This window comes from Rhodnius prolixus, unplaced genomic scaffold (assembly GCF_049639745.1).
Source record: "Rhodnius prolixus isolate KJV_2025 unplaced genomic scaffold, Rpr scaffold_13, whole genome shotgun sequence".
In the NCBI taxonomy this organism is placed as follows: domain Eukaryota; kingdom Metazoa; phylum Arthropoda; class Insecta; order Hemiptera; family Reduviidae; genus Rhodnius; species Rhodnius prolixus.
The window spans coordinates 3,837,315-3,864,686 of NW_027411583.1; the positions used below are offsets into that span (position 1 = coordinate 3,837,315).

Genomic DNA, 27,372 nt, shown 5'->3' on the forward strand with positions numbered 1-27,372 from the left:
ATCATCTTATTCATTCGGGTGTGCTAATATCTGAGATCCAGGGTTCTGTCCATCACCTGACAGAAACGGAAAATCTAATGGCTCAATAGGACTCATATCCAGGGTCTCCACATGGAAATCCTTTGCACTAATAATTCAGTTAATTCTTCTCACCCTGAGTCCCTATATACTGTATTACTTACATTTGTATATTAGAGTAAAAGTTGCGTAAGTCGTACCGGTGCTTAAATCGTACCTCAATGATTTCAAAAGTACATACTTTTCCCGTCTTACAAATGGTAACAGTAGGTATATAGTTATACTGCTCGGTTCTACTCAAACGTGTAGGCAGTGCAATCTGCGTTTCAACGAATTAAGACTCTGTTAATCTGTTCGTACTGATATCGCCATAAAAGGCTTTAAATCTACAGGATTGTGGCCATATAATAGACATATCTTTCGGGATGAACACTTCTCTGCTTGAATGATAAAAAAATTCATTTACGGCCATTTCAGTGTAATTTCCATCTGGTGTGTGGAAGCTCCTAAGGCAAGAAAACACTAGTTAAATACATTTTGCTTTTTTAGTATTAGTTAAATATCTATCAGCGATCTGTTTGCCTCTTGCAATTTTGTGAAAGATTTTTTTTCAAAACAGTTTTTTGGGGCTTCATTAACTGATGGACGCTGTGTCTTATCTCGTACCCATTTACGCTTCCTAAATCGTACCACCGGTATTTGTATTTGTTGAAATATCTTTTCAATAACTATGGGGCTAGATAGATGAGCACACCGTCTTCAACCACTGGACCGTTCTTCTTTTAAATCACTTAAGAGTTATTGTAACGAAGCCTCGTCAATTAGGTAAGAACAAATCCTGTGTTAAAACAATTAAACAAAGTACCGTTTCGGAGTTATAAGGTGGAGCGTAACCAAAATCTGTTCGTACGGATTTCGCCATAAACGGCTTTAAATCTTCAGGATTGTGGGCATAAAGAATAGACATCGAAATGAAGAATTCTCTGTTTCAATGATAAATAATGAGGACTCATTCTCCAATAACCAACTCCAGAAGAGAATATTGAAACTGAAAAAACTGAAAGTCCGTCAGCCCCGGCCCACCTCCGCCGACTCTAGGACAACACCTACACAAATCGAGACAAATACAGGAAATTGAAACACTTGCTGTCGATATTGTCTCACATTCAGTCTCCAACTTATCGCGTCACACTTCAAGAGAATTAAAGGTGAATTTAAATTTGCTGGCTCCAGTACCACGTCCAAATATATTTATTTGAAAATAAACCATATATTTATTTAATTTTAGCCGGAGATACGACTTAAGCAGCAGGTGGTCCCACTTAAGGTACTGGTTTCCTTAGTCGTACCGATTTCAATTTTTTAAATTTTAGAATTTTAAGGGAAAAAGTGCGCAGACTATTTAATTTTTGTACAAAAAATAGAAGCAGGGTTTATAACGTTTCCAATGATACCCATAAGTGTGTATTTTCTAATATATTCTCTGATTTCTAAGAACGTTTTTTTTAAGGGGTAAGACTTGAGCAACCTTTCCCCTATATGCACTTTTTCGATTCCTTACTCAATTGCCAAACGAATGCAGCTTCTAAATTTAATAATTTAATAATCTAAGAAGAACACCTTACATTGTAAACACTGCGAACTATTATAGGTAGCGTAGTATGGTAAACAGGCACAAGTTCCATGGTTACATCGGCTGTTCTGTGTAGTACAGTCTTGATCAAGTTGGCAAGCACTACCCAGACTTCCACCGAATTCTGCAGCCGCCTGGAACATTAAATAGAATTATTAATAACAATAATAATGGCATTGCAAAACAGATGGCAAGGCACGCCTACTTTCTAATTATAGATGCTGTATCTCAGCTTCTCAGCCACAAATACAACACCATTACAAATATAGATGGCTCTAAGTGCTGTCTCTCTTAACTTCCTAAAAGCGCCATGGTTACCACTCTGTTTCAGCAGCCTCTGTGCACTCACTGTTTACAGTTTCACATTATTTTACAATGAAATTAGAAAACTACTCTCGATGGCACTTATCTTTAAAAGAAAAGAATGATTTTCACTAGTAAAAGTCAAGTGGTACTAAGGTCACGAACTGGTGCACAAATTTACGTGAAATCTTGGATATTTTTTACTTTCCCTTACTTCCGTTAAGAAGAAGTAGGGCAAATTTGGAGTTTTCCCCAGATGTCTAAACATTTTAAATCACCTTCAGCTCAAGAAAAGTGTTTTTTCTCCAGCTAACTACGCAGAACCAATAAGGAGTGTTCCAATTTTCGTATGGGCTGTTTATTTGATATAACTTTGCAGCACCAATCGTCTAAATATTCACCTTCGTCACTTAAACCGATCTAATGTTACAAACAAGCAGCAATAAATTTCCACATTACTCTTAAAACGTTATAAAGACTCCAAACAAAGACAAAAAAGCTCCAAACTTTCATGGCCTTAACAAAAAAAACTCTATATTTAAAAACTAACCTCGAACTATATGAGACTTCCAAACGGACAAACATATATCGCATTCAATTTCTACCAAAAAATCCTTCGCATTATAGTCAAATGTTCCCAATTACGCATCTAACTCTAATCCAACCATTCAAGCGCCAGAATAGTCGACAGCTTGAAATGGAGGCCGCCAAACTAAGGTGTATTGCGGAAGAATAGAATACGGCCTTTGTCCAGAAATGGGATTAACTTCGAGAGAAATAAAAAAATTATTCAACAATACTACGAAACATTTATTTTGTACAAAATTACGTAAAATTGTGTAAAAAAAAAAAAAAACCTGCAATCCAAAGTATTATTTTAAAATTTTAAATCTATTTCAGTGCGTTGGTAACAAAATTTTGATTTAAAAAGCATTCAATCGTTGATCTTATCCGTCGTTGTATGCATGCTTTTGTTACTACTGACCGGATTTCGGATTTTCATCCATTATCAGAGGTCAATCGATTAGTTTAGTGGAGAGAATTTGTTTTCAACATGTTAGCAAGTATAGTGTGTAAGTATAATTGAAATCAAATTCTCTAAACCAAACTGATGATGGAATAGAAACCGAAATCGGTCCTGGAAATTAAAAAACTTATCCAGTACGGCGGATCTAACCATATTTACAAAAAAAAAACATTATTTATTTACGTATTACTTGTATAAGTCCTGTTTACAGAGAGCTACAAAAAATATCTGGTGAACCATGATGTGGTGGAAGGGGAGGAAGGTGGATAAGGTGCAAGTTTGAACATGCAACATTGAATTTTCTAGTTCATTTTTTTTTGCTGTGAAATGAACATAGTTAAATATTTATAAGGGTAGAACAGTTTCAAAAGAATCGTATTATAGAATCATGTGGGTCACTCCACATCGGACGTCTTTTTTATTTATTTGAGGGTTGCCATAACACAAAGGTTACCCAAAACTTGTAGTAACGCCTACATCAGTGGTAACTTTTGCATCAACCTCTTATTTTTGCACTAAATCATTAAATAAAGTAGTTTTTTTTATATAAGTATATATAAAAGACTTCCGATTTACTGAAATCGACAAATTTTGAATAAGGTTCTTTTTAACTCTTTGGGGCTAGGTGGGTTAAAAACTGTCCCACCTTTTGCTTAGCTTTTGTTGCATGGTGGGATATATTTTAACCCACCTCGAAAAGTTGAAGTTATTCATACATACAGCTTAATACGAGGGTCGTTTGAAATGTCCGTGCAAAAATAAAAACTACTTAATTTTTTGGGGTAAACCTTTTTTATTTTTCAACATAGTCTTCTTTTAGGCTTATACACTTCGTCCAACGCTGCTCTAATTTGTTGATCCCTTCCGAATAATAGGATTTGTCCAAGTCTTAAAAATAGCCATTGGGTCATTCCATGTCAAATCAACACGGGGTCTGAACCTCACCATCTCGGATTTTCTTGAAATTTGGCACATGTGTACTATTGGTATAGACTTGGAAAAATATGAAATTTTACTGTGATATGTCAACTGGTTTATGAGTTACAGGGCTGTAAAGTTGCCAAAAATGGGCCGAAAACAGGGAACCCCGTGTTTTTGAATTACTGTAGAAGCTTTCCTAAGTAAGCTACAGACTTGGGATTGGTGTCATTTTATAGCATATATAATGCCCTTTCCTGTGATATGCGACACCATATGGGTTAGGATTAATAAAGTTTGTTAAATCTAAATTTAAAATTTAAATATTAAATTTTTTAAAAAGTACATATTTTAAAATTTTAAAATTAATTCCATGAATAGCTAGTAGTGTTACGAATCACTGGGCAAAATATTAATTTGGGACGACAATGGCTTCATGGTTAAAAAAAATTAAGTCTAAAGCTCCAATCCGATTAATTCAACTCTGAATTCATGTTAATATAATAATGCTAATAATAATTCCACTAATAAGTCCAAAGTAAAACATACTGTTAAGTAATAGGATCTCTTTTTTATTTTAAGCTTGAAAAGGCTTCATTTGTTTGACATGCATCACTTTCTAGAAGGACATATGTAAGTTCTTCCTGTCAGAGTCACAGGATCAATTTTTATCAAAACATCCACTACTGAGACCCAAAGAATATCAGCATTTCTTGGATACGAGATAATTTAGAGGGTCCAGCTGGATGAAGAAAAGTTACTTTTACTTCATCCAGTTCTTCATTTTTCTCTAAAACATATCCAAGCCACCAGTTTCTTTATAGACTACACTGATATAACCTGATATGTCGGCTAATTTTAGTTTATCAGGGAATTTTGAAACTTCGCAAGCTTCTGATTTCATAGAAACGTTATTAACCAATATTTTGGATTGACTTCTGGGAATGAAAGCATGGTATTGCTGTGTTCCTTTAATAGCCAATGCTTGAGCAAACCGATTTTTTAAAAAACACTCAGATTCAACATAGTCTTCCTGGGTTGAATATGCAAAGTCTATGTTGGTGATGTTTTCTACTGCCCACTCAAAAAGTTGTAGTGAAGTTTGGATTTGATTTCCATAGGGTCGTTGCAAACTGGCACGAGCTGCCAGTCTCTTTACCGAACCCCCTACGCCATCACAAGGCCCTTTGCCGACTTAAACCAACTTAAAGAGGCTGTTATCTCAGCCAAAGAAGACTGTTCTTAAACAAAGATATTGAATTGAATTATTTTTGTATAATTTGATTAACTGCATAATTTCATTAAAATAATATATTATAATTAATATGAATAATTACTGTAATCATAATTATTAATTCTAAAAATGATTTCAAAATCAATATTTTAAATCTTAATAGTTATTAATTATGATTCATTGATTCATTATTACTATTTTCAATTTATTTATTACTTTAATTTTATTAAAATATATTTTCCATGAAATGGAGCTTTAGTCTTAAATTTTTTTAACAATGAAGCCATTGTCGTCCCAAATTAATATTTTGCCCAGTGATTCATAACACTATTAGCTATTCATAGAATTAATTTTAAAATTTTAAAATATGTACTTTTTAAAAAATTTAAAATTTAAATTTTAAATTTAAATTTAACAAACTTTATTAATCCTAACCCATATGGTGTCGCATATCACAGGAAAGGGCATTATATATGCTATAAAATGACACCAATCCCAAGACTGTAGCTTACTTAGGAAAGCTTCTACAGTAATTCAAAAACACGGGGTTCCTTGTTTTTCGGCCCATTTTTGGCAACTTTACAGCCCTGTAACTCATAAACCAGTTGACATATCACAGTAAAATTTCATATTTTTCCAAGTCTATACCAATAGTACACATGTGCCAAATTTCAAGAAAATCCGAGATGGTGAGGTCAAAAATGGTCTTTTTTTGTGTTGATTTGACATGGAATGACCCCATTCGTTTCTGCAATCACCTCCTCGTTTGAATAAAATCTTTTTCCCGCCAGCCATTTCTTCATATTGGGGAACAAATAGTAGTCCGAGGGAGCCAAGTCTGGAGAATAGGGGGGATGTGAAACGAGTTGGAACCCTATTTCCATTAATTTTGCGACCACAACTGCTGAGGTGTGAGCTGGTGCGTTGTCGTGATGGAAAAGGACATTTTTGTGGGCCAATCGTGGGCGTTTTTCTTGCAGCTCGGTTTTCAAACGGTCCAATAACGATGAATAATATGCGCCTGTAATAGTTTTACCCTTTTCCAGATAGTCGATGAGGATTATTACCTTGCGAATCCCAAAAGACAGTCGTCATAATCTTTCCGGCCGAAGGAACGGTCTTCGCCTTTTTTGGCGCAGATTCCCGCTTGTATATCAATTATAAACTTGACCGATAGTAAAAAATGGTGTTACCGCATACTGTTCTATTATTTGGATGCAGCTGTTGTTAATTCATATATTGTTTATAAAAAATTGGATCAAAACATGGAACTTAAACATTTCAAGGAACAGTGGCTGTACTGTCTGCAAAGTTCCGCTTTGTTTTGGTAAAAAGTTGTGTTTGAATGAACATCATATAAAGCATTAGTTGCATAGTGGTATTATACAATACCAGTGGCCCACACTAAAAAAGGACTATTGAAATGGTATTAATTTTTTCTTTTCTTTTTTCCGTATTTCCAGAGCATTTCCAGAGACTCTCGCATTTCGCACTGCTACGATGAGTTGAAGTGGCTTTTTCCTGTCTATCGCCGCCAATATTTTTTGGCTTCTTTCCTTTTTCAAGTCATCCAGTCTCAAAGGCCTTCCTATATTTTTCAACTCCTTAAGTTTAAATCCTCCATCCATTCCCGTAACACTAGATCTCGCTCATCTGATCTTTATATTCCCTCTCACCGTACCTCATCCTTTGACAAGTCCTTCCTCATACGTGCTACCTCTCTATGGAACTCCTTGCCTTCATCTGTCCGCCATGCTCCTACCCTATCCATCTTTAAATCCCGTCTATTCAGTTATCTCCTTTCTATTCAGCTTCCTCCGAAATTCTAATTGTTTTAATTCATTTCCTTAATTTCTGCTGTTTTATTATTTTATTTTTACTTTCATTTTCACTTTTGTAAATATTTATTTATTTATTTAATTTCTGTATAATCACAGGCCAAACTATTAAGGCCTCTATTTGTACCTGTATTTATTCTTAGGGGACAATTGTCCCAGAATAATAAATTTCTTTTCTATTCTATTCTATTCTATTTCGAGAGTGATGATTATTTGGGAGGGATGATTTGAGAGATGATGATTAATGGAAATGAATGTTTATTTCCATTTTTTTTATAATAAAAGAAATTCTGTGCAACTAGGGCTTTTATTTTCTTTAAAATCGTGTGCCTCGAAGAGTTAAAGTCTTCTCTTAAGTTAAAAAGTTCCATGTTTGAAGAATATTAAAAATTCTGTGAGCGCTTTTCACCGACTTTAAGAGTGGAAAACCAGCGAACTAATAAAGTTTTTTCTTTCCATGTGAAAGTTGTACAATTATGATATAATGATTATTATAAAAAAAATAATAATAATAAAAAAAAAAATTATGTGAATCTAACTTTTATAATTCACATAATTCTTGATAACAGTACAGGGCAGGTAATAATTGCCGTTAATGGTCGTAGAGGTCAGTTGTTTTTATATTAGTAACGTTCCTTAAGCGCAAACTGCTCTACCTGTCAGCTTCCTTCCGCATATTTTATACGCCGGTGTACAGGACTTTTTTTCCCCTTCTAAAGAAATAAAATTGTGCTAAGTTAAAAAGGACTTTGTACAAAACCCCTTTTAGGTTTCAGCCGGGGGGGAAAAAAAATCATTACAATTTTTCCAGGCAGGCTTTACATCCAACTACTAAATTAGGTGTCGTGGACGGAGGCGACTAGCCTAACATACTTTACTGTAAATTTCTCATATTAACCATTAAATAAAATCCAAGGGCTAGACTAGTACCGCAATACATCTTAGCTTTGCGGGTCTTGCCTATAACCGACTAACATACTTTACTGTAAATTTCTCTTATTAACCATTAAGTAAATTATTTTATTTATAGCTCTACAGCCCTTGTAGGGCCCTGGCTTCCTTAGTAATTTTCCTCCAGTCTTCTCTCTCTTTTGCCTTATACCTCCATCGTGCTATGCCCAGCTTGGCAATATCTTCTTCCACTTCCTCAATCCACCTTTCTTCTTCCTTCAGGTTTATTTCTGTACAACTTACTTGTAATACTATCCCTATCCATGCGCTCTACATGCCCCAGCCAGTCAAGTCTTTTCCCTTTAATTTCAGCTACTATGTCTGGCGACGCGTAAAGCTCACTGAGCTCCCTGTTTTTCCTAATGCTCCAAACTCCGTCCTTCAGGTTAGGGCCAAATATTTTCCTTAAAATCTTCCTCTCCCAAACCCTTAGCATGTTACTATCGCTCCGGTTCAGCAGCCATGTCTCTGATCCATAAATTACAACCGGCCGGATAATAACTTTATAGATATGGAGTTTGTTCTTACGTGAAATGGACTTTGATTTCATTATCCGGCTCAATGCAAAGAAGCATCTGCTACCTGCAGCCAACCTCTCTTGAATTTCACTTTTCACATCCCGCTGCTTTGTGAATATGGCTCCCAAATATTTAAATGTTTTAACATTTTCAAACTTATTTCCGTTGATGTTCACATAACTTAACCGACATATTCTGCTGTCAAACCTTGAAGCTAACATGTACTTGGTTTTGTCACAGTTTACTCGTAAGCCAACGGACTTTGCCTCTTTTTCTAACTGCTCATAGCTCTCCTCCAAAGCTCTAAAAGTCCTTCCAACTAATATGACGTCATCCGCATACGCCAAATACTGAATGCATCGTTCAAAGATCGTACCATTCGGGTTTACCTTAATACTTCTGATGACCTTTTCTAAACTAAGGTTAAACAATATGGTTGACAGAACATCACCTTGTCGCAGTCCTCTATTAATGTTAAACCGTCTTGAGCAGCCGCCTTGTACTTTCACTTTTGCTGATGAGTTATTCAAACACATCTTCACCAGATTGCTCAGTTTCATAGGGTTTAGACCGGGAAATCGAACCCACTAAACCAACAATCCATCTTAGCGTTGCGTGCCTCGCCTTTATCCGCTCGGCTCCTCAGATACAGAGAGCAGTTGATAACCTCCTGGCTAACCTGGCTTGCAAGCCAGAGGAGGCACCTTTGAAGGCACAGTACATGCTTCAAAAGTTGAGTAAAGTGCATTATTTGATAAATTAAGGAATAAGTTTGATCCTTTTTAAATGAAAGATATTGATCACTTAAATATGTGGCAGGAGGTTTCCAATTTTTTGGGGGGTAATTAAACGCAACTCTCCCAAAATTACCAAATCATTATTAAACTTTCTTGTTTGTAACAGATGTAAAATTAATTTTTTGCCATTTTGTGTATGCTTGAGAACATCTAAAGCTCTTAACATTTGATTTTTCTTAGAAAAAAAAATCACTCGGAAAACGACTTATTTCCCGATATTAAGAAAAATACTAGCTTTACTGCCTTGGCAATATTTTTAGTAGAAAGGGGATGAAAAAATACATAAAAATGACCTATCGCGTGCTCTTCTTTCTCTTTGATAACAAGTTAAAAAATTGAAATATGACTAATAAATACCGGATTTTGAAATCGCCTAGCACCTTTAATTTTGAAGATATTGAATAGCGGTTTCCGGTTTCTTTCATAACTTTTTATACTCTTTAAAAGTATGTATATGAAAATGGGGGTCAACTGCGAAGCCTCACTTTTGGTCGCGCGTCAGCCGCGTAAGCGGGCAGGAATCTAAAATCAAGTCACATATTCTGAAACTAGAGGTGACGGGTAACAAATTTTTCCTCTACCATTTTTTGTTCAGATTAGCCGTTTAAGCATGAAATGCATTTGTGCCGTCTTAAAATGAACACCCTTTATATAAATCAATGAGTGTATAATGCATAATTGCACATAAAAAAAGCGTGATAGCAATTTTCGAGACAGTGGACTAACTGTTGAGCAACGAGATACTCGTACTTCTAACTTATACATTTTCTTCAAATTCGACTTTTAGCAACATGTTTTACTCCTCCTCAATAGTGCACTTAGAAATAGAACCACACGTTACAGGAAAATGGCAATTTAAAAAAAATAATCTATCCAACTATTCTCAGGGAAAAACCTCAGTGGTCTTGACCGAAATTTTCTTAGAAAAATGCAACAAAAATTTGTTGCTCTACAGCTATACTACATCAAATTGTAGCCCTACAGCCTCAGACACTCTCACAGAACAATCCTAGCAACTGATATTTCCCTTTTCAAATCGAAAATCTATCTACGAGCATATAATACTATATATAGTACTACGATATATCGTATTATATGATTATAGCAGCTTCTCTAATTAACAGAGTAATAGAATTTGAAGCAATTATCACTTTAAGATTTACTATTTTGATAGAACATCTGTTCTTATGCCAATAAGACAATCTTTGTGTGGCTATTACAAATCTCCCCCCTCTCCACTACCATGATGTGATTACTATAAATCAATTAACTGATTTTCTTAGTAAATATTAACAGATGGAATTGGAAAGCAAGCTGAAATTATTTCTATTTCTCATTTAAACAAATATGATCGGCTAATTGAAATTACATTTACTTATTTATTGGAAATTTATAGCGTCACTAGAAACTCAAGTAAATTTGCACAGAAATAACAACTTTACAAAAGGCAAGTGATTTGAGAAAGTACTTAGTGGGTAACATTCCTGATTGGCGATTCATTCTCTGACACTGAAAACCAGAGAGGAAGTCTCGAAGCCACTAGCCGCCCAGATGGATTGTCAGGGAGAGTTCGGGATGAGAGACGACGAACTAGAGGATTGGAATTAGGATAGAAAAGAATCTGGGCTAGTAAAAGAATAATAGTTTAAAAAAAATGGTGAATTCTTTTAATAGATGCAGGTGTTTTTACAAAAAAATTTAACTCGAAATACAAGAGAGTCCACAGAGATTCATCTCGATGGAATCTTATAGATATCTGACTAGTAGAGAGCTATTAGTGAGTCAGTAGTAAGTCTAAGTTAGTCAGACTAAGAGCCGAGCTATCATTATTAGACCAAGAATGGAAACGATGAAAGTATGTGGCTCGCTAACTAATCTCAGGGTTATGGAAGACTATATAGGCATTTTCTGAATGTATGTCCAATTTTGGCCGAGCTAGAGAGATTGGCATCATCGTCTACATCAGCCATACTTGTCAGGAAGTACAGACCATTTTCTTTGTTAAGCGCAAGCTGGTTGGGTTTTTAATAAACCACTTTTAGTTTTGCCACGAATCACCATTCTTACAGCATCATATTATCATAATAAGGATACTCTAGAAGGATATCCATGTTCAGCCAAACCAGTCAATAATTAATAAATCCCTGAGCTTAGCCCTACCTGATGGGAGAAACTGTCCACCATTAATAGCAATCTGTTAATCAATGAAATGAGTAGATTAGATTAGATTAAATTAGGACGGCCTTAAGGCCTACGCCACCGCGACCCCTATGGATCTATTGTGGCTCTCCGGCTTTAGAGCTCACCCTCCAGATCCGTCCGCTTAATCAGACTCTTAATTCTGGAGAGTGGCTCCTGGTTAAAGCTCTCAGGCCTTGGTTTTTCCTCCCCGAGAAGTAACATCCTTAGCCCAGACAAGCCCCTCACACTGACACAACACTTGCAGTGCCCGTTTCCTCTTCTTCCTGACAGAACCTACAAAGGCTATCATCTGCCAGGGCCCATGCGATGCATGTGCTTTCTGAGCCTGCAGTGGCCAGTTAATAGGCCCACAATTATCTTTATAGCCCCACGCGGCCTTGACGAATTAATTCTGCGGTCAGCCTCGATGAAATGGGTAACTTGCGAGTTAGAGATGCTCCTCTGTTCGAGGACCAAGACTACAGCGGAGATTCTCCCGCAATTCGATTCTCACCTGCCGACCATTCTTATTTTGGGCCAACAATTTTTGTTCGTTGTCAAAGAGTATTGCCCTAAGACACGTGAAAAAGGGCAAAGTGATCAATTATATACATATATTAACCCGGCCTTAAATTCCAATTAGGTACCACGGTAGCCGAGCGGGTAGAGGCGAGACCTGCGTAGTTAATATGTATTGTGGTGCTGGGTTCGATTCCCCGGTCTAGGAATTGGATTTTATTTAAAAAGGGGGCCTCGGTAGACAAGCGGTTAGAGGCGAGGCCTGCGAAGCTAATATGTATTGTGGTACTGGGTTCGATTCCCCGGCCTTAGGCCTTGGATTTTATTTAATGGTTATAATGAGAAATTATAGTAAAATAATCGCCTTCTCCCACGACACCTAATTTGGTAGTTCTGGATGTAAAGTCTGCCTCAAAAAATAGGCATTAAGAAGAAGAAGAAATTCCAATCATTATTTATTGCATTTTTGTTTTAAAAAGGAACCTGTAACGTTTTAGCGGAAATATATGGTTTAGTGTTTTACTAAATTGGCTGGAATCTTTTAGTAATAAAATATTATTTTGTATAAAATGTCAACAAATTATAGTAAATCTAGTTGTCGGCAGGAGAAAACCACCAAACTAAGATTAGTCTAGATTATGCTGCCTAACTGATGGATCACTTCACTATATTTTACGACACGTAAAAAACTACAGGGGGGAAAGAAGAAGACAAAAATAACTATAATAATGAAAACCAATAAAACTTGAAAAGAACTAATACACCATCATAATTGGTGATATGTCGGTGAACACGCGAGCTTGAAGGCTAGCCCACCCTCCTGGAAGGGGGGCAGTATCAACACAGCCCAGAAATGATGTGTACAGAGCCGACCCGGATACGTTACCAACCATACAGCATACAATATTAATACATAGCCATCATTTGTACCAACCTAACCACAATGTCTTCTTGTCACGATACTTGTAGCTCGTTGTTTCGTTGGTTAGTTAGTGAGTTTTCTTTTTTACTTATTTATTTTTTGTACAAAGAAATAGGAAATAGTTGGCCAAAAAGAAAAATCTGGCTTAAATACAAACTACTTTTTTTTTTACTAATATTTTCAAGGTTATGACCTCATAGATTTTCCACAAACTGTTAATTTTAGAATCGGAATCAATATTAAGATTTATCAGTAAAATTACAATTGAAGACGACTAGACGGGAAGAAAGGGTTAAGTCCATTTTATTGATTTTTTTTCAGGAGAGCAACTTTAAAGTTTGAAACGTTACAGCTTTTGTAATTTATACAGTGCATTGAATGGACCATTCTTTAGTATTCGTTAAAAGTATTAAACAAATTGGGGCCTCTGGATCTATTTGTCTGTATGTCTATTTTCCAGTTTCTTGGTATAACCTTTCGAATCATATTGTGAAAATAAGAATATAATATAATATAGAGATCATATTTCACTATATAAACTCCATGCAACTCCCACGACAAAATTCTATTCATCTGTGGAGTCTATCATGCAGGGTGGTTCATGTCTAATTGAGTTTCAGAAAATAATAATATTGTTTACAAATTTTCTGCTTTTATTTTGAATGAACTTATGTAAATTATAATATTATACCTTTTAAAAATAACTTTCATAAAACCAGAGGAAAAAAATTAATACAGCTTAGAAATGCACACCTGCAGGACTTCACTCTTTGGATGTTCTTCGCATCGTTTTCTCAGTGTATACCATATATATTCATCTGGCTATAACTCTGAGACTAAAACCATTACATTCAACTAAGTTGACCCAGCTGAAAGTTTGTGTGATGAACTCTACTTAATGATGCCAAAAACTCATTTTCGTCAAAATTGTACTCAACCCCTTTTTTCCATGAAGTCTTCAATTGTAAACAGTCTTATCTTTTGGTGAATACTCCAATTAAATGTCTAAGGATTAATTTCTCAATTCCGTTTGGCAAAGAAAAAGTTATAGTTAAACCTATGTGCATGTAATGCATATTGGTAGTTTTCAGAAAAACCTAGAGCAGTTTTTGAAAATTCGTATTACCTAATGGTTATACACCCCACAGTGTGCAGAATTAAAATCAGACAATGACGTGTATACACGTCGATCGTACGGCAAAACAACCTAAAGTTTACAACGTTGTAATAGTCAATGCAAGCGACTTTTTCTGCAATCTCTGAGGTTTGAGATTATAGAGCATTCTGTGCATTTCAAAATCTTGCACCGCTTCACGTATGCGTAGTTAACTAGGGACACAAGAGCTTTTACAAGGAAGAAAAGAGCTTTGAATTCTATGCAAAATGAAATCATGCTCGTCCTGAGGTTTAAACCCTCTATCTAAGGTAAAAACGGCATTGCACAAGGGTTGAGAGCTTCTATTTGTGCGCGTAATTCCCCAATCTCTAATGCGGAGTCCAACTCGTACCAACCACTTATCATTTGGCTGGCTCCCTCCACCTCCCTACGTACAAAATACATGGCAGTTCTATTGGTAAGATAAAGGAAACATCCCACCAAATAATATTCTTACTGTATTTTATTAAAATTTCGAGTTTTTATAGTTAATGGCAATTTTATATTTTCCACAACGAGTATACATGTCGAACGCACCGTAACAGAGATTTGGTTTGTCCGTGTATACTCAAGTCATACACGCTTAACTGGTTAAATCGCTAACCAGCCATTACTCATTAGATAGATTACTTTTTCAAAAAATGAATCTTTAAAGAGAGTCTACAAACTCTCTTTTTCCGGAAGTATTTTTTTTTTTTTTTTTTTTTTTTTTTGGGCGCATCGACTGCTGAGGTCATTAGCGCCCCTGATCATTTTAGTCTTATCTCTTCTTTTATCCACTAGAGCTGGGTCGGCACGCGGTTCCTTCGGGCTTCCACATACTGCACCTTGCCGAGCAAGGTAAGGTGGAGCCCAGGTATGTTGGAGAATATATCCCACTCATCCCCTCTTATCTCATCGATCCAGTCGACGAGGGGGAGAGTAAGTATTCTTAACCACATTTTCCCGGGAAATCTGTGAAAATTCCTGTTGTTAACATAACCCGGGGGGCAGGTGTTGATCTAGTGATCAAGAGCGTGGCTTTGTAAGTGGGAGATCCACAATTTGAAAAAATTATTTATAGTAAAGTATAAGCTTCCGCCCACGACACCTAATTCGGTAGTAGGACGTTAAGCCACGCCTCCAAAAAATAGGCGATTACTTTACTTTTTGATAACCCATCTGGTGTTATCCAAATCAGAATACCAAATTTCGTCTTGTTACTGTGGATACTTACTGTACACCACCCCGAAAGTGCATTTATGTTGATAATACAGGCATATCCCCAATTAATAATGCTTAAGTAAGCATTGGCCTCCATACCCTTTTTGTGTAATTATCAGCGTTTTGTTTGGAACAAAAGTTTCATATCCTTAAAGTTCGAAGAACCACTTTCAAGATAATATTTTTAAAAAAGATGGACAATCTTTTCAGCAGAGTGTTTTTCCGGTTGTTGATGAACTTGTTGCGTTTCTGAACTAAAGGTCTTCAAGCAAAATGTTCTAAAAACCACTCTTTAGAATCGTGCATTTTCTGTAAAGATAGTGATAACAAAAATTTAATATAATAGCAATAGTTCCTCGAAACAATAGCTATTATTATTATTATCACTTTATTGATTCAAGATGAATAAAATAAGAAGGGTTTTATGTATTTATTTAATGGCCAAATAGTAAATAAGCGATATTTAAAGTATGTACTATACTAGCAATAAAGTTAACCACAATAATACGGTACTTGTGTGGAGACGACGAACAAAATGGTAAAAAGAATTTATACTGTTCATACAGGGACCGTAGGACTTTTAAGCTGAGTCTGCGATAAATCCAGACAGACCAAAATATAATTATAGAGGCTAGTAGAAATATTATGACCGCAGGAAAATGGTTTAAGAATTATTGGAAGAAAACAGTTTTTCCTCAGCTGGCTTACCTTGCCACAAGAGCGCTGGTTTCTTTGATTTATTTCATTATTTTTATATATATTTATGTGATAATGTCCAGTTTAGTCACTAGCGCGTAGTCAGCGCGTTACTAGACTAGAACAGACAGACAAAACTAAACTTCAGGCTAACGGTCAATGCTGACAATCACGGCTGTGCACGTACAATATCATCACCCAGGCAAGATGTTGAACCGAGATCGAGAGAGAGAGATGATGATGGCGATGATGAGATGACCAATAACTCGGCCTTGCACTTCAATACTCATAACCACCACCGTCGTACTCCGTCACCATTGAACGTTGCATTTCCATAACTACCCGGTACAGCGCATTCCTCACGCACAACACCGAGACAGTATTACACTTGAGTATCCGACCTTTAACTAGATATCTATAGAAAACGTGACTCAGACAGAAGTCAGTTATAATAATCTAAAAATAAATAAATAAAAATGAACCTGATAAGAAAACTCTCACGACCATTGTCTGATTATATTTCTTACATTTTCGTTAAATAACTTGTTCACTTCCGAGATGAGCACTAATTAAAAATAAAATTTAATCGGTGAAATTAATCGTACAAAATGTTCCCGCAATTTTTTTTTTTGGTCCAGTTATTTTTTGAATCTGGGCCTGCCTTCGGATTTTATGATTCCCAAATATAACTTCGACAAGCCGTTCAAAGTCTGTATTGGAGACCGGGAGACTTGGAGTCGTGGACCCCCAGTGGTGGGAGATTCGATGTGGTACACGGATGACTCCAAGACGGAGGAGGGTGTGGGAGCGGGAGTGTACGGGGTGAAGCCGAAATGGAAATTTTCGGTTAGCCTAGGGAAACTAGCTACAGTTTTTCAGGCTGAGTTAGCTGCAATTAGGTTCTGCGCTACCAAGATTAAATGGGCGAGGAATTATTAATTCTAAGGTCATATTTTCTCGGATAGTCAGGCTGCTCTACGGACAATTAGTTCCTACCAGGTCAACTCAAGGCTGGTTCAGGGACTGTCTGGGTGCCCTGAAGGAAATTAGTGACCATAATAAAGTCATTCAGGACATAAGGGAAACGAAGCGGCAGAATTATTGGCCCGGGAAGGCTCTGCGGGACAATTCGTTGTCCCAGAACCCTGTTTTGGGGTTTCAAAGTGTGTTAAGACTGCGGCCGTTAAACTATGGGTGCAGAGTAGGTCTCAGGAATGGTGACTTGCCACCACTGGACAGAGACAGGCGAAGGATTTCATTAGAGGCTACTCGCCGAGACTGACTGCAGAATTAATCCGTCAAAAAGCCGTGGGGTTATATAAGGATAATTGTAGGCCTATTAACTGGGCCACTGCAGGCTCAGAAAACACACGCATCGCATGGGCCTGGCAGATGATAGCCTCTGTAGATTGTGTCTGGAAGAGGAAGAGGAAACGGGCACTGCACGTACTGTGTCAGTGTGAGGGGCTTGTCCGGGCTAAGGATGTTATTTCTCGGGGAGGAAAAACCAAGGCCGGTGAGCTTTACCCAATAGTCGCTCTCCAGAATTAAGAATCTGATTAAACGGACAGGTCTGGAGGGCGAGCTCTAAAGTTCGGGAGCCACAATAGTTCCAAAGGGGTCGCAATGGCGTAGGCCTTGAGGCCGCCCTAATCTAATCTAATCTATTTCTTGATTTGTGCACACTTTAATAGGTGGACAGTTCTAGGTAAACACCAATGAAATTCCTAAAACACGCTATTATCTGATACTAAACTCCATATGTAGAATAATCCAAAGAGGAAGTAATAGATAGGATAAGAAGCGGAAGATGCTATTAAATTCGATGGCATTGCGTGTTCTCATTTAAACTGATAAAATTATCATCTTGGACATTTTTTGTTTTTACTGTATTTTCACAACTGTAGCATGTTTCTCCTAGCTGATACAACATGATACATAGAATAAATACATGAATAGCATGGTAAATTTTATTAAAGTAAGCCATTTTTACGTCACATTCACTCCTAAATTTTTCTCATAATAATATTAATACAGTATTTTGTTTAATAACTGATTTTTCTATTAAACAATTATTTTAAGTAAGCCAGCATTAATATCGTAATAATTTAAGAAACCCCCTAACCTAGTAGCTTATTAACATTTTACAGTTTACTTTATTTTATTACAATAATGAATTCTGGTTTTTATGACACCTAAACACTTGAAATGAACTCAGGTCACGAAATATGATTCATTTACCATAATAATTTAAAAAGATTAAATTTAGGATAACTTCTAACCTTCAATGTGAAGGGTGAACTAACCTATATTTAATTTTACATTTTAGTTCATTAAAACGAAACAATTTTTAAGAGAGAGAGTGTCTTAGGAAAGAGTAGGAGTCTAGAAGGGTTCACGAGAGGAATCAGAGTTGAGAGGGCTTAAATAATGGAATTTGGTTTTGGCGGAAACGAAGGGAATTTTTAAGTCGAAGTTTTATGGATAGTAAGGTTTGAGATGCATTGATTGTAGTAGGATTTTGGGCTCTAAGGAATGACAACTTATTTTTAAAGTAAAGTAAGTAATCGCCAATTTTCTCGAACGGAGCTTAACGTCCATGTTGAACAGAAGCAAAAGCACATTCTTTACTATAATTATGTTTCCCCACAAATAAATAATAGCTATACGCGGGATTCGAACTAGGGATCCTCTAATTAGAAATCCAGGCCTCATAATCACTACACCAGCCCCTGATGTAATACAAAATACGAGGTGTGGCTATTAAATAACGAGACTATTGCTGTAAAACATTTTATTTTAAATTTATATACATATTTAGTTATTATCACCTTCAATATACACCCCTCCCCTATCCCTACAACGCTCCATGCAAATTTACCATTGTTCGAAACAGTGTTGGAAGTATTTTTCTGTCAGCTTCTGCATGACGCGTGCCGCTTTTTCTTTCACAGCTGCAACGGACTGAAATCGTGTTCCTCTTAATGCAGATTTGACTTTGGGGAACAAATAAAAGTCATAAGGGGCCAGGTCAGGCGAATAAGGCGGATAGCCTAAAAAAACTGGGATGTTGTACTTGGCTAGAAACGTCATGACAGACAATGCAGTGTGAGCCGGCGCCTTGTCTTGATGGAGAACCCCGTAACTTGTTCTTCCACAAAATCGGGTCGTTTTTTCCTTACTCTTTCACGGAGTTGAGCAAGCACCTCACGGTAGTAATGTTAATTAATTATAATCAATATTTTCATCTGTTTTGGACGTGGAAGGGCGACTTGGGCGGTCATCATCTCCGACATCTTCTCGGCCATCTTGGAAACGCTTGAATCACTCAAAAACTTGCGCACGTGATTAGCATTCATTGCCATAAACTTCTTTTAATAAAGGATATGTTTCAGTAGCGGTTTTCATGTGAAATTTTACGACAATTCGTTGCTCTACTACTATGTGTAGTATCATGTTTTCGGCAAAACGAAACTAAACACCTCTTCCACAAACGACGGTTTCGGTCAGACAGATTTCTCTACAAACACGTGAGGCGCTGCAATCGAAAGAGAAGGTCTTTACGCTGCACAGCTGTCGGTCGTTAGGATTTGGCGTATGCATAGTTCTTCTGTAGCAGCATCAGTTTCCGTTGTTTAATAGCCACACCTCGTAGTATTTCAAGAATTATTTAAAAGAGAAAGAGGGAGAGCTCGCGAAGAAGAAGAGGAGCGACGTCACAGGAAGTTTGGAAATCTCTACTTGAAGAGAAGTTAAAGCGCTGATGCACGGATCAGTGATTAACGAGATAAAAACCAGATTAAAGTTAATTAACTTTAATAAATAAATAAAATAAAAGACAAAGAAAAAAACAGAAAATTTCTTCCCGCAAATTACAAGGTTAATTTAAAATACATCTAAATCCATTTTAACGGTTATTTCACTTTATTCCAGAAAAATGTGTTCATTTCCCCCTTCTCCCCTAGTAACTTTCACTTCTTTGTAAAAAAGAAACATGGTAACCTTTCAGAGCAATAATAATCTATCTACAATTTACTTAATCTCGGCCTAGTTTGTTTTCATCTCTACGTCATTTTAACTACGTAATAAAAATAACTCTAGCCCAGTCTATGTTTATATAGAGAATATTAACAATGGGTATTAATAAAAGAAATTAATTAAAAACAACTAATGAGCAAAATTATGGGAAATACTTCGATAAAATTAAAACTTAGTTCATTGAATTAGCTGTAACTTTAACGGTAACAATGAATTTTAAGTGAGTGTATGTAATTTATTTGCTTAACGATTTAACTTAAGAAGTACACATAGCAAATAAGCTAGAAATGATAAACATATCTAACACGGAAAATAGTCTAAATTTCAAAACTGACACCAACAATTTAAGCAACATACTACGCCAACTTACTACAAAATACTTGACAATTGGCAACACTGACTTCCACACAACCTAGCACATATCACACACAGACCGATCACATTCAGTCCATGAACAAGACAAGACAGAAGACACACCATACCCTCTAATGATGTAAAATAGTAGATTGTAAATTAGCCCTGAAGATGACCTAGTCCCTAGGTCGAAAGCTCGGCATAATAAAAAATATATCATGACTGAAACTGGCAGTTATTTTATCATCCTGCTGAAACTATGAATCTCAGTCACCAAAAATAATGAACAGTAATAGCAAATTAGAACAAAGTCAACTCCAAGACGATGGAAATGTAAGTCCAATTCTCTGAATACCAGTAGAGTCTGGGATCATGATCACAGAATGGATTAGAAAAGGGGGTTTTTAAATGGTAATTTGATGTAATAGTCATTCTGTGATTTTTTGCTTTTACTGTACTTATTGTTTGAACCACAATTCAAGGCTTTTAAAATACTTTGTGGCAACATGTCATTTTGGATACAAAGGTTTCAGGTGACAAATTTTCTTTAAGCATAATTTAAGTCATAAAGTAAAGTACCACTTTCAGAGAACTGCACTAAAACAAATTTGCCCAAAAAATGATTAAAGTAATTAAAAGTAAAGTAAAAAATTAAAGTATAGCCTACTTTTTCAGGCAGTCTTCACGTCCAACTACCAAATTAGGTGTCGTGGACGGAGGCGACTAGCAAACATACTTTACTATAAATTTCTCATATTAACCATTAAATAAAATCCAAGAGCTAGATACCGGGGGAATCGAACCCAGTACCAACAATGCACATTAGCTTTGCAGGTCTCGCCTCTTAACCGCTCGGCTACCGTCGCGCCTACAATACAAGGTTTTAAGTCACAAATTTTCTTTGTCCTAAAATATTTACGTCATAAAGTAAAGCCAATCTGTACCACTCTCAGAGAACTGCTCTAAAAAACAAATTTGTCCTAAAAATGATAAAAAGAGGTAATAAATCTATCATTATTGTGAAGTTAGCGTATTAGTAGTAATATTGTCAAAAAGCATCAAAGTATTTGTAAAGCAAGCTATTAGTACTGTAAAGGAGGCACTTTTAGTAGAAGGATTTTCCTTCAAAACAATTGAAATTTAAAGGGGAAACTGTTACCCCTATTTCCTTTTTATTAAATTTTCAGTTTAAAATTTTTGTGACAAAGTTATAGATTTATTTTCAGAAAAAGTAGTGCGCCAAATTATAGAAAACAATAAGAAGCGTTTTCCAGACAATCTCAAAATACTGGAAAAAAAATATTTATTATTTTTTAAAAGCACTAAAAATAGAGCTTTTTCAATAAAATCTTTATCAAAAAATTATTAGAAAACCTATCCTTAACACTGCATTGCCAATGCTCGTACTTAATTAGTTATTGCCAATGTGGAGTCATATTGACTTCATAATTTATTTTTAGCTCTTTTTATATTGATTTCAATTTTAATAATAAAATTCGCGTTAAAGGATGAGAAAGAATAGGAATTAAGGACGAAAAAAACAAATTTTGGAGCTTTTCACAAATCGGCTTTAACATTTCACGCAGAAGGAATTAACTTCAACTTAGGATCGCAGTGATTTCAGTACTTTCTAGAATCCTGATTGACTGCCTTCTGATCAGGGACTTTTTTATTTTTTTTAATTGCATTCACTATTTTTTCAATTACTGCGCGCTGTTGACACGGATCGGAAATTACCCAATTCGCTGCAATTCGGACAGAAAATCAATTCTAGAAAGAGGCTTTTTGTTTTGTGCCTTGATACTTTCTATGAAAATTATGTAAATTTATCAAATAAGCATTTAGGCAATAATCTGGAGTCAAGTTAATAACAGAAAATCTACTAATATTACCAATCAGGAGTCGAAATGACTCATATGATTAAAGTAAACCAATCTGCAAAAAGAAACCAAGAATTCCACGGTCTTCAGCTCGTGACTATCAAATGGTGAGAGGTGTGGGGATAGCATATCTAAAAGCATTTCGGGATAGCTATGTGATGTGGAGAAACAGAGACCATTCCTATTTTTTTCTGAGTCAAATTGACTCCGGATTGGCAATGCAGTGTTAAATAAACATCAGCTAAAACTAACTACAATATTACGAGGATATAGTACGATGATGTTGCTCGTATTAGCAACCTAAAGACATACTTTTCCATGGAAAACAGTATGCCAAACATTTGGCACACAATTGTAATATTTTACCTCATCTTTTCAGGCGACAAGAGAAAGTAGAAAATAAAAATGGCCCAGACATTTTTCAAGTGAAAAGTTTAAATTACTTTTTGGGTGGGGAGAACAGAAAGAAGAAGAAGAAGATAATTCAACAGGACGATTATCAATGTCAACAAACACGTGATGATAACAACTAAAGGAAAAGCAAAACAAAAAAGGTGAAAAGTATAATGGTTCTATGTTTTTCTGAGAGAGTTGCAGGCCGCCGGCGCTCAATTCATTGGCCACAGAACTGCAGCAGAACTCTCTGTATATAATAATCATAAAAATGAATGTAGGTTTTACGGTAAACTAAAAGCTGGCATTCTTTTTTTGTCGACATAGAGCGAGACGGAGACACACGGACAAACCGACGGATACGCTTTTGTAACATAAACTAGTGTTGACTGGTCAATATACGTCTAGCATTAAAATCTCTCTTCTGAATCTAACTAGAAGCCGGCCAGTAAAAGATCAGGACCAAGAGGGGAAAAAAAACCATGTCACACTGGACTAGACAAAATAGTTTCTTTAGTCTGACCAAATGAAATGGAAAATATCTAATAAAAAAAGAAAAACTCTTTCCGTGTTTGTCACATTTCTAAAGTGACGTCACTATGTGGCTTACTTGTCTGGCGATAAAATATAAAATCAACCAATTTTCCAGTCTTTTTAGGAAAAACACCATTCTTGAATGTTTGTTGTAAATTTAAATGTTTCTTGAAGATTCTCATCCTGTTTACAGCAGAACAAGAGCTGTTTTATCATAAAACAATTAGCAGCTACCAAGTTTATGCTACGCAAGACGGAAGTATGAGAGAGATTATAACAAATTTTCTAAATTGAGTTTCCCCCCCCCCAAAAAAAATATCCGTTTGAGGTCCACCAAGGCAAAAAAAAACAAAAACGAAAAATGGGGCGCTTCATCAAAATGATGATGAAAATCAAAAATTTGCAGGAAGTACGAGGGTCGTTTGAAAAGTCCGTGCAAAGTCAGAGAGATAGCACTACTGGCGCGTATCGAGGTTATGTTTAGTTAGTAGCATCTCTTGGAAGAACAAACACCAAGTTTCAGCCAGATTTGTCTATTTCTTTGTGTTTGGCATTCGTTGGAATCGAGGAAGTCGAGTGATTTTCAAAAAATGGACGAAAAAGAATTTCGTGTGTTGATTAAACACTACTTTATGAAAGGCAAAACGCCTCAGGAGACTAAAGAGAAGCTTGATAAACATTATGGTGACTCTGCACCTTCGATTAGAACAGTTTATAAGTGGTTTCAAAATTTTCGGAATGGCCATATGGGCACAAGTGACGCTGAACGTTCTGGACGCCCTGTTGAGGTTACTACTCCAGAAATCATTGATAAAATCCATGATATGGTGATGGATAACAGAAGAGTGAAGGTGCGTGAGATTGCTAGTGCTGTGGACATCTCGAATGAACGGGTACATAATATTTTGCATCAACATTTGGACATGACAAAGCTATCCGCAAGATGGGTGCCGCGATTGCTCACGCTTGACCAAAAACGAAATCGTGTGAAGTGTTGCAAGGACGGTTTGCAGCTGTTCCAGAAGAATCCGCAGGACTTTAAGCGTCGTTTCGTCACTGTGGATGAAACATGGATACATCACTACACTCCTGAGACCAAAGAACAATCTAAACAATGGCTTACCAAGGGGGAATCTGCGCCAAAAAAGGCGAAGACCGTTCCTTCGGCCGGAAAGATTATGGCGACTGTCTTTTGGGATTCGCAAGGAATAATCCTCATCGACTATCTGGAAAAGGGTAAAACTATTACAGGTGCATATTATTCATCGTTATTGGACCGTTTGAAAACATAGCTGCAAGAAAAACGCCCACGATTGGCCCACAAAAAAGTCCTTTTCCATCAGGAAACGCACCAGCTCACACCTCAGCAGTTGTGGTCGCAAAATTAATGGAAATAGGGTTCCAATTCGTTTCACATCCCCCCTATTCTCCAGACTTGGCTCCCTCGGACTACTATTTGTTCCCCAATATGAAGAAATGGCTGGCGGTAAAAAGATTTTATTCAAACGAGGAGGTGATTGCAGAAACGAATGGCTATTTTTCAGACTTGGACAAATCCTATTATTCGGAATGGATCAACAAACTAGAGCAGCGTTGGACGAAGTGTATAAGCCTAAAAGGAGACTATGTTGAAAAATAAAAAAGGTTTACCCCAAAAAATTAAGTAGTTTTTATTTTTGCACGGACTTTTCAAACGACCCTCGTAGTTAAACTTTCCGAGTATAACTTAGCGAACCAAATCCCTCCACGAAGTAGATTTTCCATTCGGATGAGAATGATTCCTTCAAATCTTTAGACTAGGCTTATCTATTTACGCAGACAGAAGGAGGACTACAAACATTTCTATTTTATAACTTACATATTTCCAGTAATATTATGCGCCAAGGTAGCCGAGGGGTTAAGAGGCGAGACCTGTAAAGCTAATATGTATTGTGGTACTGGGTTCGATTCCCTGGTTTTAGGCCTTGGATTTTATTTAATGGTTAATAAAATAAATTTACTGTAAAATATGTTAGCTAGTCGCCTCCGTCCACGACACCTAATTGGTAGATGGACGTAAAGCACGCCTCAAAAAATTGGCAATTACTTTACTTACTTACATACTTATTTATTTCCAGTAATATTCAATTAAGGGTACTTATCAAAGAGAGTAAACGTTCTCTGTAAAATATTGTTCCAGCACAATGTACGGTCCTGATACCTCAAAAAGTTTTTTTTCTTATAAGAAATTAATCATTTAATGATTTCTTTAAAAAATTATGAACTGGAAATGACCTGATAAGAATTTTGTATTTCAATATTTTATGATCTGCGCTAAAAATTACTGCAACGTTTTTATTCTAATCTAAACATATATCGATGTCTCTTATAATTTTACCTTCTAATATATTAATAATCTAGGGTCAATTGTTACAAACAATGATGACATAACCGCAGAAATAAAGGCGAGAATAGCGGTAAGAAACAGATGCCTCTTCGCTGTTCAAAAGGTTTTGCGGTTTAAGGATTTGTCCCGCAAGGCTAAGATAATAGCCTATACAACAATAATCAGACACATACACCAGCGAAACCTGGGTGCTCAGCAAAGAAAGTGAAAAGATACTCGGGGTTTGGGAAAGAAAAATATTAAGAAAGATATTTGGCCCGAAGTGCGAGAATGGCGACTGGAAAATCAGAAAGAACCACCTTGAATTGATGGAATTGTTTGGAGAACCAGACATAGTCGCCCAAATAAAGAAGGGGAGATTAAGATGGTTGGGGAACACGTGGAGAGGATGCCTGCGGGAAGGGTGCCCCGAAAACTGTTAAAAGAAAACCCAGGAGGCAGAAGAATTCGAGGGCGCTCTCGTCTTAGATGGCTGGATGATGTAAAGGAAGACCTTCGTCGGGCTGGAGTAAGAAGATGGCGCCTTAAGGCCGCAGACCGGAACGAAAGGAGACAACTTGTTGAGGAGGTCCAGGTCCTACTTTAAGGACTGTTACACCAGATAGTAAGTAATAATAGAAATATAACTAATCAAATGTTGACAAAATATACATAAATTTAAATTAGATTAAGTTTGAAATTAGTTAATCAAACTAAACTATTAATTTCATATAGAAATATATTGTTAAATGTCACGAACTTTATGCTTGCTAGTTACACAAACTCAATATAATCCACAAATAAGCTGTAACCGCAAAATGTTTCACTTGTTCATGAAGTTAATCTCTAGTAAATGTGCACAAAGTGGTAGATATACATATATAGGTATATATCTCCCTAAGGGCGAGTGGTGTTTATAGTTTTGATTAACCTAAATCATCGCTGTTTAACTTTATTATTAACATTTTAGTATTAACCTTAAATATTGTTTTATAACTTGTTTCATTTAAAATTTAATATTTCTGCAGGTATTATATTAAATACACAGACCGACAGGCAGATATTCATATATATACGATATGTATAATAAAATATATATAATTTTTTGTTGCTAGATTTATCACGTTAATGGTTTAAAACAGGAAATTCAACTGTTTACTTAGCAAATAATATTTCGTAAAATATTTCAGATTAGAGAATTCTTAAAGTCCCTGCAAATGCTGACAAAAAAAATAACTGAAGAACTCTACAGAGGATCCTGTCAAAACTTGCACAACCTACTATCTCTTTAGGAGAAATAAAATGGAGCCTAAGGTCGGTAAATTGTCCTGGTCACAAGGAGCACTGCCTCTTGAAGAAACATCATCATAAAGATTGTTCTGGCCTCGAAATTGTAAGAAAACCCGTCCATTTCCTAGGAGGGGATATATCAAATGTCTAGCCTGCAACCTGAAGTTTAACAAGGGATGATTTCGAAGTTCTCGTTCGCCTCTAATTTAGCCTCTGTTTTATTTTGATTGATACAAGGCCGATACGATACGCTTTTTCGATTGGCGGATGACTAAAGTGCTACATTTCATTTTAGGACCCTATTTCCAGATTTGGCCAGAGTGGTTGAAATTGGAGACGAAGAAATCTTTCAGATCAATCCCAAAATAGGACCTAACTAATGAAGAATTAAAGAAGGTTTTGATCTTAGGCGGACAATCGACACATCATTATGAGATTGAAAAACTTCTTAGTTAAAAAAGTACAAGTCTTTTTCTTACAGCAAAATTATTATTCAATATTTCCAAATAATAACAGAGAATAAATTTTAGTAAAGCAAATATTGTTCAAATATTGTTCATGCATAATTTGTTAACACAAAACAAATTTTAACTTCCATAGCAAT

The 27,372-nt window shown here is 36.1% G+C and overlaps 1 protein-coding gene across 2 annotated transcripts in view; it reads right to left on the reverse strand.

Moving 5' to 3' along the window:
- Positions 1 to 27,372, reverse strand: part of LOC141447691 (uncharacterized) — a 130,025-nt gene that overhangs the window by 51,247 nt on the left and 51,406 nt on the right. For both annotated transcript variants that reach the window (XM_074115393.1, XM_074115391.1), the window contains exon 2: positions 1,644 to 1,785. Coding sequence is in view for 1 of the 2 variants with exons in the window: in XM_074115391.1 (XP_073971492.1) it covers positions 1,644 to 1,785 (142 nt within the window). In the remaining variant the exon portion in view is untranslated. The remainder of the gene's footprint in view (positions 1 to 1,643; positions 1,786 to 27,372) is intronic.